The sequence below is a fragment of the Corylus avellana genome, chromosome ca2 (genome assembly GCF_901000735.1).
Source record: "Corylus avellana chromosome ca2, CavTom2PMs-1.0".
In the NCBI taxonomy this organism is placed as follows: domain Eukaryota; kingdom Viridiplantae; phylum Streptophyta; class Magnoliopsida; order Fagales; family Betulaceae; genus Corylus; species Corylus avellana.
This window is the reverse complement of record NC_081542.1, coordinates 4,989,284-5,005,641: the sequence shown is the minus strand read 5'-3', so window position 1 is coordinate 5,005,641 and position 16,358 is coordinate 4,989,284. Positions and strand designations below refer to the sequence as shown.

The 16,358-nt window shown below is 34.9% G+C and overlaps 2 protein-coding genes across 3 annotated transcripts; both read left to right on the top strand.

Moving 5' to 3' along the window:
- Positions 1-464: 464 nt before the first annotated feature.
- On the top strand, positions 465-4,284 carry LOC132168439 (acetylajmalan esterase). Its single transcript, XM_059579422.1, has 5 exons — positions 465-732; positions 2,385-2,603; positions 2,715-2,863; positions 3,704-3,977; positions 4,073-4,284. Exons 1-5 carry the CDS (start codon positions 465-467, stop codon positions 4,282-4,284), a joined length of 1,122 nt encoding a protein of 373 aa, XP_059435405.1.
- A 6,308-nt stretch (positions 4,285-10,592) lies between these two features.
- LOC132171038 (uncharacterized) lies at positions 10,593-14,921 on the top strand. 2 transcript variants are annotated; one of them, XM_059582243.1, is made up of 3 exons: positions 10,593-10,873; positions 13,984-14,273; positions 14,518-14,921. In XM_059582243.1, exons 2-3 carry the CDS (start codon positions 13,985-13,987, stop codon positions 14,571-14,573), a joined length of 345 nt encoding a protein of 114 aa, XP_059438226.1. In that variant the 5' UTR covers positions 10,593-10,873; position 13,984; the 3' UTR covers positions 14,574-14,921. The 2 variants fall into 2 exon arrangements, with proteins under 2 accessions (XP_059438226.1, XP_059438225.1); XM_059582242.1 differs by lacking the exon at positions 14,518-14,921 and having other exon boundaries at positions 13,984-14,492.
- The last annotated feature ends 1,437 nt before the right edge of the window (positions 14,922-16,358 follow it).

The following is a 16,358-nucleotide window of genomic DNA, read 5'->3' as shown; positions in this document are numbered from 1 at the left end:
GACGTGGAGTAAATCTGAGGTGAAATTATTAGTTGGCATAATAATATAACATAGAAAATTCAAGTATGCTTTTTAAAAGTCATAAATAAAATATGACATGTGTCATATTTTTATTGGATGTGACGTGACACACTAACAGAATCTGTTAAGTCAATGAATGAAATTTAATTGCAGGGACTAAATTATTTTTTTTGCATACCACTGGACCCTCTGAGTTCGTTTTGATATCACTGGGAGTAAATTGTAATTCAGGTAAACTACATGGACTAATTTTGTATTTTTCTCTATATATTCTTTGATGTATAATTTGAGTACACAACTTTATTTATATAGATTTACCTTAATTTAGGGTTAACGAATATCATATAAATCCCTTTATTTAAGGAATATAAATAAACATTTATGACAAGGATTTATATCTTAAAAATGCTATTCCAAGTGCTTTCTTTCTTGAATCTTGAGCAATGGCTACAACCAAAGCAGTTTTTCCCCTGCTTTTCTCTCTCTTCGTTTTCTTTCTTCTTCTTCTTCCGCATGCATGCATTGATGCACAGTCGCTTAAGGTTTGCAAGTTTGATGGAATATATCAACTTGGGGACTCTGTCTCTGACACCGGCAATTTGATTCGAGAGAAGCCGGCTCTGCCCTTTGCTCGCCTTCCATACGGCCAAACTTTCTTCAAGAAACCGACGGGCCGCTGCTCCAATGGCTTGCTAATAATTGACTACATCAGTAAGAATCTAACTTCTTCATGTTTCTGTTTTTTTTGTTTGTTTTTTTTATTTTATTTTTTAATTTTTTTATTGGTTTCTAAAAAGAACAATCAAAATACTTTGTTGGTTATACATATTTGATCAGAAGCAGCAACGTTATTAACTGACAAATCTGTTTAGAAAATTTTCAACCTCCAAATATTTTGAATTAGTAATGCTACTTTTCACGTCCAATTTACACCACCTCCATTTGACATGTTCTAAACGACTTATCATATTTACAACCTTAAAAAAGAAAAAACACTTAAAATATATAATGTCAGCCGATGTAAAATGTGTGAAAAAAATAGCATTAAGATTGTTTTTTTTTTTTGTTTTTTGTCATTCTCATTTTTGATTCTTTACAATGTCACTTTTTGTTGACTAGAGTGGATTGGATGTTGTTATTCTTGTAGGAGGAATCTTTCCTTCAATAATAATGTTATGCTAACAAAAACAATAATGACAATGATGGTGCTGCTGGTAATCATGATTATGGCAATGACATAATTAAAAAACCGTTTTTGTTCAAAGTTGCTTTTTTTTTTTTTTTTTTTAATGGTTAATAGGCTATATGGGTCAAGTTTTAATTTATTATTTTGAAAATGAGACATTACCCAATTGAAAAACTTAATCGAATATGTGTGGACCGAACTATATTATATTAATTATTCATTCCTGTGACATTTATATAACATGGACTTAAACTTTTGGGAAAACTACCTTTTACTCCCATGAACTACAACACCTTGACACTTTCTCTCCATGAACTACTAACTGTGACACTCGACCCCCATGAACTACTATTTTGTGCTCAAAACTCTCATTCCGTCAGTCAAGGCTCATTCTGTCAGTCAAATGTGTTAACTTAGACAGTTTACCCGTTACTTTGCCCCCATGAACTATAATGCATTGTCACTTTGCCTCCATGAACTATAACGTATTGTCACTTTGATCATCTGAGTTAATGTCTTTGACTGCAGAATGGGCCTTTGACTGACAAAATGAGGGTTTTGGACACAAAATGGTAGTTCATATGTCGGGTATCACAATTGGTAGTTCATGAGAGTAAAGTGAAAATACGTTGTAGTTCATAAAGGCAAAAGGTAGTTTCCCTAAACGTTTTTATATTCATAGGTGTATACCCAAAAAAATCAATTTTGAGTTAAACAACTTTTGAATTTTCCCCTGTCAATACCATTTTTAATATACTTGCTAGAATCTATAATATATAAAATATGGGAAACCACATTTAACCCCCTTATAGCTAGCTACCACCTTATTTGTAATGTTCCCTAATATTTTAATTTTTGCAATGTCCCCCAATCTACTATTGAGGTTGCAATGTTTCTCTTCCGTTAAGATTTGTTTTAAAAAATGACAATTATACATTGCATAAATTGAAACCCTATATATCGGCTTTCCGTTTTATTATTTATCATTTTTTTTTCTACATAGCATTTTTGTCATTTTGGGTCGGGTGAGTTCTGCAAATTATTCTAAATCGCTATTTATTCTAAAAGTTTAAGCTAATAAGAAATAATAAATTTAATCATCATCTTAGCACAACCAATATTATGATCAAATTCAGATTGTAGTGCAGTTTAATTATAAAATTTGATCATTTGACAGCTCAAGCAGCCGGAATTCCACTTCTTGATCCCTCTTTGGACACGGATGCACTGTTCACTCGCGGCCGTGGAGAGAATTTTGCTGTGGCGGGTTCCACTGCCTTGTCTGCAGATGTTCTTGCAAAGAAAAACATTTCACCAACACTCACCAACAGTTCTCTCAGTGTACAACTGGATTGGATGCTTAGCCATTTCAATGGGATCTGTTTCAATGCTAATGGTTAATTAATTATCCTCTGATTCCAATTAAGCATGTAATCTGTTTATTAACTTTTAACACTTTTTATCTGCATTTTTTCACCTTTCTTTTTTCTCTTTAATGCTTTGATAGATTGTGCGGAGAAGCTCAAAACAGCCCTATTCTTGGTGGGAGAAATTGGAGGGAATGATTATGAGTATGCATTGTTTCAAGGCAAATCCATTGAGGAGGTCACAGACTTGGTCCCAGAAGTTGTTCAGGCAATAAAGGATACTGTCACAGTAAGTACGCTTTGAGTGTGCCTCAAGCACCGCAATCATGCATCGCAGAAAATGTACCGTATCGTTTTAGAGTGCGTTTTTAAAATACTGTGATTTAAAAATGTAGAAAATTTTGCGTTTTCAAATCACAAGTAATGAGGTTGTTTTTGAAAGGAAAAAGTACAAAATTAGTCTCTATAATTTATCTAATTTACAACTAGCTCTATGCGATATCAAAATGAACTCGAAAATGACAAAAAAATAATTTATTCCCTACATTCAAGTTTCATCTACTAATATAATATATTCTGTTAATGTGACATTAATTTAAATAGGACATATGTCACAATTTTATTGGTTATAACATGTCACATTAATGAAATTTGTTAAGTAAGTAAACGAAAATTGATTGTAAAGAGTAAATTGTTCTTTTGCCATACCCTAAGGATGAGGTGCGGAAGGGGCTTCGCCTCCCATAAAAATTAACATTTTATTTTATTATTATTATTTTTTTTTATAAAATAGACTCCCCAAATGTTTTTTTTTAAGTTTCACTTGTCCAAATAAAAAGCTACAGTTCCGCCTTTGTCAAGAACTGCTGAGTTCATTTTGACACCACAATGAGCTAATTGAAAATCAAGTAAATCATATGGACTGTTTTTGCATTTTTTTTCATTTTTAAAAACGCACAATTTTAAATGTTAAACTATTTTTTTAAGGGCCAAACTACAATTTTACAAAAAGTTAACTATGTTTCTAAAAACCGTGTTTTCAAATTGTACGTTTATTTTTCCTTAGCAAAATTAGTTGCTATATAGCCTATATATGATTTTTGATTCCTAGTTCTATTATTGGTTGCAGAAGGTCATTAGTAATGGTGGTGCCCGAGTGGTTGTCCCTGGACTCTTCCCGATAGGCTGTTTGCCAATCTATCTTACAGGATTCCACTCCAACAATTCGGCTGATTATGATGAATCTCACTGCCTAAAGAGGCTGAATACTTTGTCAATATATCACAATGATCAGCTGAAACAAGCCATTGAAGTTTTGAGAAAAGAAAATCCTGGTGTTGTTATTGTATATGGTGATTATTACAAGGCTTCCCAATGGGTTTTCAGTCATGCTCCAGGCCTTGGTGAGTCTCTCTAAATCTATTAAACTCAGCAAGGATAATATATACAAGTACTTGATATATCTATATATATGATATGGGGATTTATCAATGGACAGGATTCGATGCTGCATCTGTGCAAAAATCTTGCTGTGGTGTTGGAGGTGATTACTTGTTTAGCAAGGATAGAATGTGCGGGAATCCTGGTGTGCCGGTTTGTGCCAACCCAGATGCACGCATCAGCTGGGATGGAGTCCATATGACAGGAAAGGCAAACCAGCATATAGCAAACTGGCTCATCCAAGATATCTTACCAACACTTCATTGCTAAGCTTTAAGTATATAGTAGGTGTCGATTGGGTAGTGCTACGCGTCTATCGGCTTATTAAGAGCGTTGCTTGATTCCTTTCTGACCCCCACCCCCAAAGGGTCTTTGTAAAGACTCGAGCGGATACGAGTGAATCATATAAGTTTCTCAAGTCTCGTATCAGATAATTGTCACGAGTGTACGTGGCTGATTCTTATAACATAATTGGACTTAAGTTCATATATGTATATATAATTAAGTTTTTAATTTGAATGACGTCCAGTATATTTTATTAAAATCTCCCTAAAAAAGTATCACTGATTTTGATTTCGTCAACAATTGATGGAACAATTAATATATATGACAACTATTAGCTGATCAATTCAGATTTGAACAAGTCAAATTTGTATAGAGAGTCAAAGATCATTCAATGCGGCTAATTATGTACCAACTCTTATATAGTTCAGAAGTGAAATGAAGACCATCCATTTAGTGCCATTAGAAAGGCGTAAGTGTCCAAAACATTTTGCTCAGAAAATAAATTGATAATATTGCCCTCTAAAATACAATAAATAAATCCTCTCCATTCTCCATTTCTCCTTTTTCCCATTTCTCCTTTTCCGTATAGTTCTATTCAATTATCAGTGCATTTAAGGTAGCTAAATTGTTCAAAAGGTTGGAATGATTTTAATTTTTTCTTCTTCTTTCTTTTACCAAGTAATTGGTTCATAAAAAATTTCTAAAAAATAGCTTAATCGGTTGAAATTACAGTTAATAAAATGAAGGTCTTCAAATCTCCTACCCCTTTTGTGCGGACTAGTAAACTTACCTTATAATAATTGTTTCTTGAGTCTTCACACGGAAAAACTAGTGGAAACTGTTTCTAATAATTGCAAAATTAATACATCAAGATATTAAAACAGTAGATATTACAGGACTGCCAACAGGGTGGGCCACCTGCTTGTTCATCATGACACGTGGCCAATCAAACCCCAAGGCATAAGGACCCCACCACGTGACATAATCATTGCTCAAAGCAATTTCTTCAGACCATGAGATTCGTGCATTGCGTGTCCAAAGCCTCTCATGGATATATTCCCTCTCTCTCTCTCTCTCTCTTACACCATTGCTTGCGTTTTAAGGTTCTCCATGCCTGGGAGCACTGCTTTTCTTCCTTTCTTTCTTGTCTCCCTCCGCCCACTCCAAATTCCAACACCCTTTACTCACTGCATGGCTTGTGAAAAACAAAAACAAAAAACACCCAGCACAGCACATCACAGCAGCATCCCCCACTTTCTAAGGCATAGTCTAGTGGAAGTACCACTTACTTAGAAGACCATGTTTTTTGACTGCCAAAAACTGGCTTCATCAACCTTACGTCATCTTACACCTCCACTCTGCCATATGGGACAGGTTTAAACGTGTGTGTTTGCTTCCCCTTATATATGCTCTGTACTATGCAGCAGGCAGGCACACACACAGATAAGAGATAAATATTCAAATTCAGATCAAATTGGTAAAACCACTTCACTAGGTTGAGTAAAAAAATAGTTTTTACTTCTTTGTACAACCACCTTTTTCTTTTGTGCTTTTTCTTTCTTTTATTTATTCTAAAAGGGCGGACAGGGCCGATAAGAGTGGCTATTCTACCAGACAGTAATCGGTTGAAATCTTGACCAAAGTCATTATTTAGGAGTTACCTTAATGTCACTAGATTACCACCTTGGTGGTTTTTTTTTTTTTTTTTTTCACTGTTTGTTAAGCGTTGTTAAATCCTCTGATGGGAATAATTTTATCATTCTTTATGGAATTATATGAGGGAATTATCCGTAGAACTACTAACAGATTTTATGCAACTTTTTTTAAAAAAAAAAAATTGAAAAGCAATTTATATGAGGGAATTAATAGAGGGCTTTCCACTAATGACATGTTTTGAACTCAAGCATACTCAAAAATTGTTTAGGTTTTTCTATATTTGAAAATGTCATGATCATCCCAAACTGTCTCAATCTGGAAAAATGAAAGAAACCAAAAATAAAAATAGGGAGACTTGGAATGGAACCCTTCTGTTGGCAATAACAGAGTGTTCTGCAATTGTTCAAATTGACACACACACACACACAAAGAAAAAAAGAAAAAAAAAATAAAACACAGAAATCTACAGTGACTTCTTATTTGGACAGGAAAAACAATGCATGTGTATGCGATAGGCTCTAGGCTTTTAGGTAAAGTTATACTAAGAAAGAGGGTCCTTTACTAGTACAGTAAATTAAATGGGGAGGGGGAGGTGTGTGGGCGTCGTCATCATCTAATAATATATAGGCCATCTATATTGTCAACTCTCTATCATTCTCTTCCCTTCTTTCTGAAGACCAATGTAATTTCCTACGGTGTCACTGCAACCAAATAGTTCATTCACCAGACTTGTATAGATCCAAACACTATCGTAATTTGTATCACAACATATTTAACAAATAATTACATAAAAATAGCAAGTAATTGACACATTTTACTGTACATGTATGCAAAACTAGAAACAGGGGGGGGGGGGTCATCTAATAATATATAGGCCATCCATATTGTCAACTCTCTATCATTCTCTCCCTTCTTTCTGAAGACCAATTTAATTTCCTACAGTGTCACTGCAACCAAATAGTTCATTCACCAGACTAGTATAGATCCAAACACTATTGTAATTTGTATCACAACATATTTAACAAATAATTACATAAAAATAGCAAGCAATTGACACATTTTACTGTACATGTATGCAAAACTAGAAACAGAGATCTAGAGAAACAGAGAGAAACAGAGAGCTTACAAATTCACATACGTGTGTAGTACTTGTGCAAGGAGAAGGGGAGAAAGGGTGGGAAACCCATGTTGGAGAAGGGGAGCACGTGCAAAGTACTTCACTCAAGTTTTGAAGCTCAGCTTGCACGTGCCCTGCTTCTCCAGCAAGAGCTACTCACCCACTATAACCATGCCAATCTTCTTGCTGGAATGCATGAAAATGTGGAAAGAGGTCATGCATTATATAGAAGTTCTTGCTAAAGAGAGAGAGAGAGAATTAAAGAGATGGAGTCTTGAAGTGGGCATTCTTTAAAGACCCATATGAGATGAGAAGCAATCAAAGTCAAAACCTAGTGTTAGGGTCCGTTTGGTAAAGGGATTCGAGGTTTTAGTGCTTTGATATCATAGTAAAAATTGATTGGTGTTAAAAAAAAGTAAGGATGTATCTTTTTTTTTGAAAAATGAAAATGTAAGAATGTTTTTTTGAGAAAGTAAAAAAAAGTGAGAATGTTTGATATGGAAAAATGAAAATTTTTTGTTTTGTAGTAATTTTTTTTATTTAAATAGTAATAAAAAGTGATTGATATTATATAAAAAATATAAAAATATAAAAATATAAAAAAAAAAAAAATGAGATAAATAGTATTGAATCGAAATTGTTTACCAAACGCAGCCTTATATATACAGTAAAGAAAGAGCCTAAATGGATTTTCTCATTCCAAGTGAAAATTCCGAGTCTCCTTCGACATCACTCTCTTTTTCAGCAAGTAAATGACACATCCCAATAGCATCATTTCAATGTTGAAAGAGTGGGATACACTGGCTCTGAGGTGGGTTGGGTTGGGATTAGTGAGAATTGATAGCATGCAATACTAGATTTGACCCTGAGTTTGACACGGCCCCAGTGAATCTTATTCTTACCGGTTTGATCAACTGTTTGATTAGTGGTGGCCAATCGATTACGTATGTATGGGTCAGTTGTTGGACACTTTCTGCCGCCAAATAGAGCCTTCCAACTTCTCTTGTCCAAATTCTTTCTTCCCCATGATTTTTTTGTAATATATATTTGTTTTTTTATTTTTTTGTTTTTTGTGTGGATATCTTTAGTTTTTGATTTTGTCTATATGTAAAATAAGTGTGATAGATACTTCTGCCTTGATCTTCCATTTCAGACCATAGTCCTTTTTTGGGTCTTCCTTGTTAGTCTTAGCTTTGTAATAGAATTATCACTCAAAACATTGACATTTTTCATGAATGGATAAGGTGCAACGGACACCGGCAAAGAATACGAATATTGGTCAAAGATTTATTGGCGAGAAAAAAACCCTCATCTGTAGTACTTTACAGACAAATTAGTCGGAGTATTTGTAGAGAGAATGGTTATCTAATTGTACTTGAAATGATCGCATATACTTTCCTTATGCAGAAATTCTATTGACAGGGTTCGATCTTGACCATGTATTGTTCATTGATGGGTTGCGGCCTTGGCCAATCGTTGCGCAAAAGGAATAAATTATGGGTTCAAACCAATGGTATTATATCAACTATTTTCTTTTATAAAATGTAATTATGATCTGATGTGGGAATTTAATCACTCACATTCAAACCTATATATATACATATATACCCAAATAAATTATAAGTAAGCAACTTGTTTGCTCAACTCAATATTTCATTCATCATGGGAAATCATTAATCTACTTGAGCTTAACTTGAGATTGGCTCAACTAGATGTTCATTCCAGATTCTTCGTAAAATTGACAAATCAAGCTTGAAAAATCTCCCACTTACTTAATGATATATCATTAATGATAAAACATAAGTCAAGTTTTCAGTAAAACTCCTGTGATTACCAAAAAAGGTTTAAGAGTGTTTGACCGATCTGGAATGAATGAAATGCAGTGAAAGAGTAGCTGGTGGTGGTGTAAAAGGATTGGATAGTGGAAGTAGTGGTGCAGGGGGTGACACAGCTGGGCATCGTAGCAGAAGGAAGAAATTGCACGTTCTGGTTGCGTGTGGGACTCAAGCTGAAGCTTGTTGATTCAAGAGTAAGAGAGAAATCTGGGGGAGTGGGGGGGTGTTTTGTTGGGTTGTGGGAGGGCAGGGGGGGTTCCAAGGTGGATATGATTCCGTATCTTCTATTCATATATTTCTTTCTCTTTTTTCGTCTGCATGGTTTATGGTGGATTCTTACGTCTGATCGAGACCTTTCGGATCATCTGCATCAAAGATTTGATGGTGGGATTGCCTTCTTCTTCAATTTCTCCAGCCCATTTCTGCAATGGAATTCGACTAATATTTCCGATATATGACATAATCAGATATATGACATTGGTAATATCAGAAACACCTATTTAATAAATATTAACACTCTGCTTTTACATGATTAAATAAACACTAGCGTATTATTTAAAATAAAAGTGTCACAACCAGCACATCAATACACACACATATATATATATATATATATATATATATATAATAGCCTAGGCACGTGTATGGTAGACCTTAATTCCTCCCCCTAGCCTAACTACCGGCATCATCCAAGACGGAATTAACATTTGGAGTTTTGGGGAGGGCAAAATTAAATAATTTAGTGGTAAAATTCTAAATTTTTGAAAATTTTAAATTTTTTTTTGGGAAAAACATGGTCGTTGGGGGCTAGCCCCCCAAGGGGCCATGTAGTTTTGCCCCTGTCGTCATTTAATTATAACTGTTTATTGTTATTCAAATCGGTTTCTTCATTTTAAGAAAAAGAAAATCAATACATTCTATTTCACACAACATATATATTACTTATATTTCCACAATGATTGTACCATAATTTATCAACTTTGAGTATTCAATGGGTAATTCAATTAACTGAGAACCACGCCTCATAAAACGGATATCATTAGTTTGAATCTTCTCTCCTCTTATACGAATATGTTAAAAAAAAGATTAACCTCGAAAAAAGAAAAAAAAAAAAGAACAATAACAAAAGAGACAACAAAGAGAGCCTCATTGCCCAAAGTTCAGGTGGGCTTAAATGGGCCAGCTTACCAAGGCCTGTACCCTCTAGAATTTTTGGGCATTTTCATTGATGTGTGGGCTCTGACGGTGGTAAAAACGAATCGGTTGCGACGCTAGTTGTACTCGGCGCCATCTGTGCAAAGTGCTTTGGCAAAACCCATCAGGTACGTCTCTCTGCATTTTCTACTTCTCTCTTATTTTCCAAGTTTCTCATTAAAAATGGTATCTACAAATTTACGTTACACATCGGATATGAAATAAATTTAAATTAATTGTTTACAGGTGATGACTAAACCAAAATTAATCGTTCATTGACTTTTGTGGTTCAAAAATTGATATAAATTTTTTATATTAACATCGGTTCGGTTAGTTAATCTGTATAGATTTTTTATACCGAACGTTGCTGCATAGTAAAACGGCGTCGTTTTGACCTTTTAAAAAAAATTAATTGAAACTCAAAACGGCTTCGTTTTAAGCTTGAATATAGACTAAACTTTCTTTGAAACTCATAAACTAACCTCCTCACGCCTGCTGCCCTCTGGCCCCTCTCCACTCTCCAGCTCTCCTGGCCCTGCCTCCTGCCTCTCTCTCACTCTGCGTGGCCGTCTCTCTCCGACTGCCTCTCTCTCTCGCCTCCCGTGGCCGTCTGTCGACTATCTCTCTCGCTTTCCCGTTGCAAGCGGCAAGCCGTCGTGTCTCTCTCTCGTCTCCTGTCGTGTCCGGTGGCTTAACTTCACCGTCGTCTCCCTCGATTTCTCGTTGCAAACGGCAAGCCGCCGTACCTCTCTCTCGTCTACCGTCTTTTCAGGTATAGATTTTTCGAGTTACTTCATTTTCTTTAATTTTTTATTTTTTGAACTAATTGAGGGTTTAGATTTTGATTCTTTGACTTTGCATTTATTTTCGAGTTTGTTTATATTATTAGGATTTAGGAATACTTAGGAATGAAAATGATAGATTTTTAGTTTTTTACGCAACCTTGATCTGATTTACGCTACCTTGATTTTTCCTGCAAATAAATTTTCTTTTTTTGGATAAGCATTTGCTAATTGCTGTTATTATTCTTGAATTTTGTATTGCAGTTGAGCCCTTGTTTTTCTTCTCTGTTTGTGTCAGGTTTTGGTTGTTTAGGGTCTTTAGGTATGATGTATAGGCTGGGTCCATGGGGTGCATACATTGGCTCTTTTTTTTTCAGAAGATTGATTGTTGTTTGATTAAGTTTTTTGCATCTTATATTCTTATTGCTTTCTTACTTGATCATTATGTTTATGTTTTGATTTGTTTGATTATTGAAGGAAGCAAATTTAAGGAATTGAAGGTAATCCATGTTGGAGGTGGCTTAGTTGAGTCTTTATTTATTGTTCTTTGATCGATTCTAAGTTTGCCAAGGTTTGGGATTGCCTGAATCTACCCATTTGTGTAGGTTCTATGTAGAGAATCAATTTTATATCCTGCAATTTTCCATTAAAACAAAAGTTTCAAATTGTTTATTTATTATTCGAAGTTCTTTCTAGTATATATACTTTGCCTTCGTTAAAGCTTGTAAGTTTGTAACCAATTTGTGATAGTAAATTTAAAACCTTTGTTAAAGCTCCAGGCCTATATAGTAAATTTGTTATTTAGCCCGAAAAAACATGTTCAATAAGTTATTTTAGTCTTTTTAGCCCAAAATAAATTGGCTCCCAAAACAACCAATTGTTGGCCCTTTTAAAAGTAGCATTGGCCCAATTAAAAAGGCCCACGGTTAACCGTTTAACGGACCGAAATTAACCGAAAATTTCGAAATACTTTGTTATTGAAATGCAATCGGTGAACTAACCGATTTAACTGACAATTAACCGACCGAAAATGACTTTTCCGAACCAAACCAATACCCACCCCTAATTTTCCATTGGTTCGGTTCCCAAAAAACAAAGTAATCTGATTACTTATTGTATTTTCCATGACGTTAGTAATAGGGTTTATGGGGTGCGAAACAGAGAATTAAGGTTAGAAGAAAAGAAAGGTTTTTGCTCTACTATGATTGGATTCCGAAGAACCCATGTTTTGAAACCTCTTAGATTTGCTTGTTCCATTTGGTTTTTGAAGTTTCCAAGTTGCAGACTCATTGTTTGGTTGAAGTTCTGAATGAATAATCAATTGTAAAAGAAAAGGTTACATCTTTGTTGTCATTCCCCTTGTGCTTCTTGGCCTACTCTTTGGTTTTATATATACGACTAAGCATGTTGTGAGTTGGAGATGTTGTGGGTTTGAGACTCTGACCCATTGATTTTGTTCAGGTAGGAAGAAACCATGGTTTTTTTCACTGATTGCACCGTTATTTTCTGGAATTCTTGTATTCAGTGATTGCATACATAGAGGAGTAAAATGTTCTCTCAGTCATTAGCAATGTGAATTTGCGTTATAGAATGTGGCATATATCTAATTTATTATTTCTTGTCCTTCTCTTTATGTGTTATTCACCATAGAAAGTAGAATGAGAATTGATGAATTTAAGTTGAACCGAAGACTGTTTTTTAATCGTTTGTATAATGACTTTGGTTTAAATGGATTATCCAATCTTAATCGATTGTGGGTTTCTTTGTATTTGACATATTATATGTAGCTGTTTGTTCATATTAGCTTGGTTGCATGCATTATTACCCCTTGAGTTCGAGTAATTATTGGTTGGAGGAGTTTGTAGGACTAGATCAAGACTTCTTTGCTTGGCCAATTGGCCTGATGTGTAGCACTAGTCCAAGCTCAGATGTCTTAAGTTGTGAACCACTCCAGTATTTCGATAGTCCATTCATAGTTTTAGAATGACCATGTTTGATTGATAGTTCCTGAGTATTCATATAGAATTATCTCTTTAAGCTTCTGCAGAGAATTGGGAATGCAAGACAGAGTGTAGGAATTAAGGTTTCGTTGCCTTAGTCCTATGTTTTCTTCTTTGTTTTTGTTTTTCCTTATGTCTTTTATTCATGCTCTTTTGTTTTGATGCTGTTTCAGATGTATCCTTTTCTCTTTTTCTGTATCCATTAGGATTTATTGTGTAATAGTGTCCGACCCTTATCACTGTATATGTTCAAGAAGAGTTGCGAGAAAACAACAAGATCTTTTTTTTATTATACTGAGGCCATTGCGTTCTGCTGAATATATTGGATACTATAAGAAAATATTAGTAGACTAACATTGTCAAGCAAGCTTATATTTTTGGGACTCGTTGAATCGTTTGAGGGCTTCTCTTGGTCATCATGTGGTTTCTCACTTACAAATACTTTCCATTATTCATAACAGTAAGGTTCCTTTAATCTGAGTATGGTAGATGTAGAAATGTTCATGCTTGATCTTCTATTCTACAGAAAGAGAAAGACAATCTGTCAGCATTTTAGTCCAGAATTGAAGAAACGATTTGTAAAACTTAAACATGAAGGAGAATGGAAGCAGTGTATCTGAATGCTAAAACCAATATTGCTCCATGGTATGAGCTTTTCAAACACAGCATTTGTATTTATATTTTACATTCAGAGGCATTTGAGGATTGTGCCAAGGCATTTTAGCAGTGTATCTGTTAAGCCAGTGTTTTTAGGTTCAGTGTCTAGAGGGCACCACTTCCCATATAAAAGTCAGATGTTTTCTGTTTCATTTAGGAAGCTATTCCATAAATCTATAAAGCAGTTGATCATTCTCTGCATTTGAGTTGGGCTAGTCGTATAAATGGATGATAACTTTCTGTCATTATCTTGTCTTGATCTGAGTTCCTCTTTGGCTTTCCGATAATTTTCTATCAAAAGTCACAGGTCGTAATATATTCCAGGCAAGAGAAAATCGTTTGAGATATTTTATCCTTATAAATTATAATGTTCTCTTGTATGTTATCTCAGATTATGAAAAAAATCTCAGTTCTATACTTGATTCAACTCATATGTGAAACAGAATGGTTATTCCTCCACCTGTTAGGCCTCCAAGAATTATCAAGTATCTTAAGCCTTATGTCCTGAAGATGCACTTCACAAACAAGTTTGTAAGTGCCCAGGTGATACACACACCAACCGCCACTGTTGCCTCTTCTGCAAGCTCACAGGAGAAGGCCTTGAGGCCAAGCATGGAATCTAGTCGGGATGTGGCTGCTGCTGCAAAGATTGGAAAAATATTGGGGGAGCGCCTGCTTCTCAAAGATATCCCAGCTGTTTCCATTGACTTGAAGAGAGAACAGAAATATCATGGTAAGGTCAAAGCTGTCGTTGATTCTTTGAGGGAAGCTGGTATCAAACTGCTTTAGCTTTTCTTTTGCTTTATAAAGTGAAATTATTGTTGAATTGGCTTATAAGTTTATCATTTCTAGCAATTGATGAAAGGGAAGTGGATGGTGGGGTTTGTGTTTGATGTTGCTCAATGTCATCATGATAAACACGTTTCTGCTCAATGTCATTTGTCATTGCCCATTTCTTGTTGAATGTTAATTTGTAGAACAAGCAAGCACAAGGAATTGTCAGAGAATTTGTATCTACATGCTCGCCGTATAAAGTGATGAAAGGATCTGAATGATTTACAAGCGTAGGTTTGTAAAGTTGCTAATATGACCTGCTTTTTAGCCAGCCAGGGATTAGAATACTGTCCTAGGGATATCCTTGTGCCACATTATATAAATTTTCTCATCCTTTATGGTGGCTGTGTCATGGTGGTGACAATGGCCGAGGTATTGGTTGTGATTGATGCTAGCACTTGTATTATGGCTAGTAGTGGATCATGGACCATGGCTGTGGTGTTATGACTGCCTTTATTTAATGGACGATATCAGGAGGTGTTGCTTAGGGGTGGTAATTTGTGTTTATATGGCAGGTTCATATAGTGTAAAGACATGGGTATGCAATTATATTGGTTTACCTTAAATGAGTCAAACCTCAACTCTAATATGTTAATTTTGTATAGGATTGACATGTTGTGTAAAAAATTATTAGCCTTAGGTCACTGTTGAATATGACCCCACAAAATAAACATGGGCCATTTTTTTTGCCCGTTAGTACCTTTCATTGATGAACAATGAGGGACTTATTTTACCTCTTGGAATTCTGTGAGAGTGAAAAGGTGAAGAGTATGGTGATGAACTTATTACAGCTTGCTGACTAGATAAATTCTTCAGTGAAGAAGAAAACGACTAGGACTATCGTGTCCTCCAACCAAATAAGTGGTCGTGGACAATTACACTTCCCTGATGCTCGAGTTCAAATAAAGTTAGCTTCCCGTGTTAATCAAGGTGTGCTTTATTTGAATAGTCTTGCTTGTGGTTCTTTCTCTCTCCTATTCAGATTCGTTTATATGGATTGGGTTTTTTCTTCTAGTTTATCTGAAAAAATAACTAAAAAAATATTTAAGTAAAAGGTGATTAGGTAGACTCGTACATCAAACAAAAGAATCTCGACCCAAATCTTAAGGAAGGAGACAAAGGAGGACCCCGATGATACACTACTCATAATAATGTCGAGAAGAGTTGGTAATTTCACATCAAGTGGTTCTTTAGGTGGATAAGAGCCAATCAGAGTGAAAATTACTTCATTTTTGGGATTTGGAGAGCGACCTTTACTTGGCATATAAGACTGTTTGAGTAGCAGTGAACTAATATCTTTTCAACTTAAATTTAGATTCTCTGCAATCTGCAATATGATAACTTCATCTGAGAGATTGTTTAGGTACCTGTTTGGATTGTCCGAACACTTGAGCAAGTGGGAATCCAAGCAGCCTATTAATAAGGTTATCTATTGCAGTGCAATAAGGTAGTCTCATACTCTCCTTGTATAGGATCAATCCTGGTCTTCCAATATTAGCCTTAAAATAGATTTTTACTATTTTGATGGTTACATGATAATAGTAACTCGCTTTGATTATAAAATCCTTAATCCAATAAAGGTTAAATTTTATCTCCCGTCGACATTGAGATATTTTATTAGCACCTTTAGGGGAAAAAAGTACTTCAAGATTGATTCGAAAATTGTAAACTCTAATCTAATGAGGCCATTGTGTGTGCTTTTGATTACAGTGATGGTCAAGTTTGTCACTATTGCTTGTTTGGTGGACTCTGATTAAATTCATATCCATCGTATACTGCTACCTATGGCTGTTAATTAACAAAGTCGCTAACAAATAGGCTTGGGCTCGGACTATTTCGTTTTTTATTATTTTTATAATATTATTTTTCTTTGTAATGAGAACATGTTAAGTATTTAAAAAGATAAAAAAATAATAATTCTCTTCATAATATATAGATATAACTTGAATTGTTGTAATTGTGAGTCTTTATATATATATACTCA

What these genes read in the sequence shown, in the direction of transcription:
- LOC132168439 (XM_059579422.1), top strand. Translation starts at nt 465, where the DNA reads ATGGCTACAACCAAAGCAGTTTTTCCCCTGCTTTTCTCTCTCTTCGTT. An exon ending in GCTAATAATTGACTACATCA is followed by an intron (nt 733 to 2,384) that starts GTAAGAATCTAA and finishes ATCATTTGACAG; the next exon opens with CTCAAGCAGCCGGAATTCCA. An exon ending in GATCTGTTTCAATGCTAATG is followed by an intron (nt 2,604 to 2,714) that starts GTTAATTAATTA and finishes ATGCTTTGATAG; the next exon opens with ATTGTGCGGAGAAGCTCAAA.
- LOC132171038 (XM_059582243.1), top strand. Translation starts at nt 13,985, where the DNA reads ATGGTTATTCCTCCACCTGTTAGGCCTCCAAGAATTATCAAGTATCTT. An exon ending in GAGAGAACAGAAATATCATG is followed by an intron (nt 14,274 to 14,517) that starts GTAAGGTCAAAG and finishes GTTAATTTGTAG; the next exon opens with AACAAGCAAGCACAAGGAAT.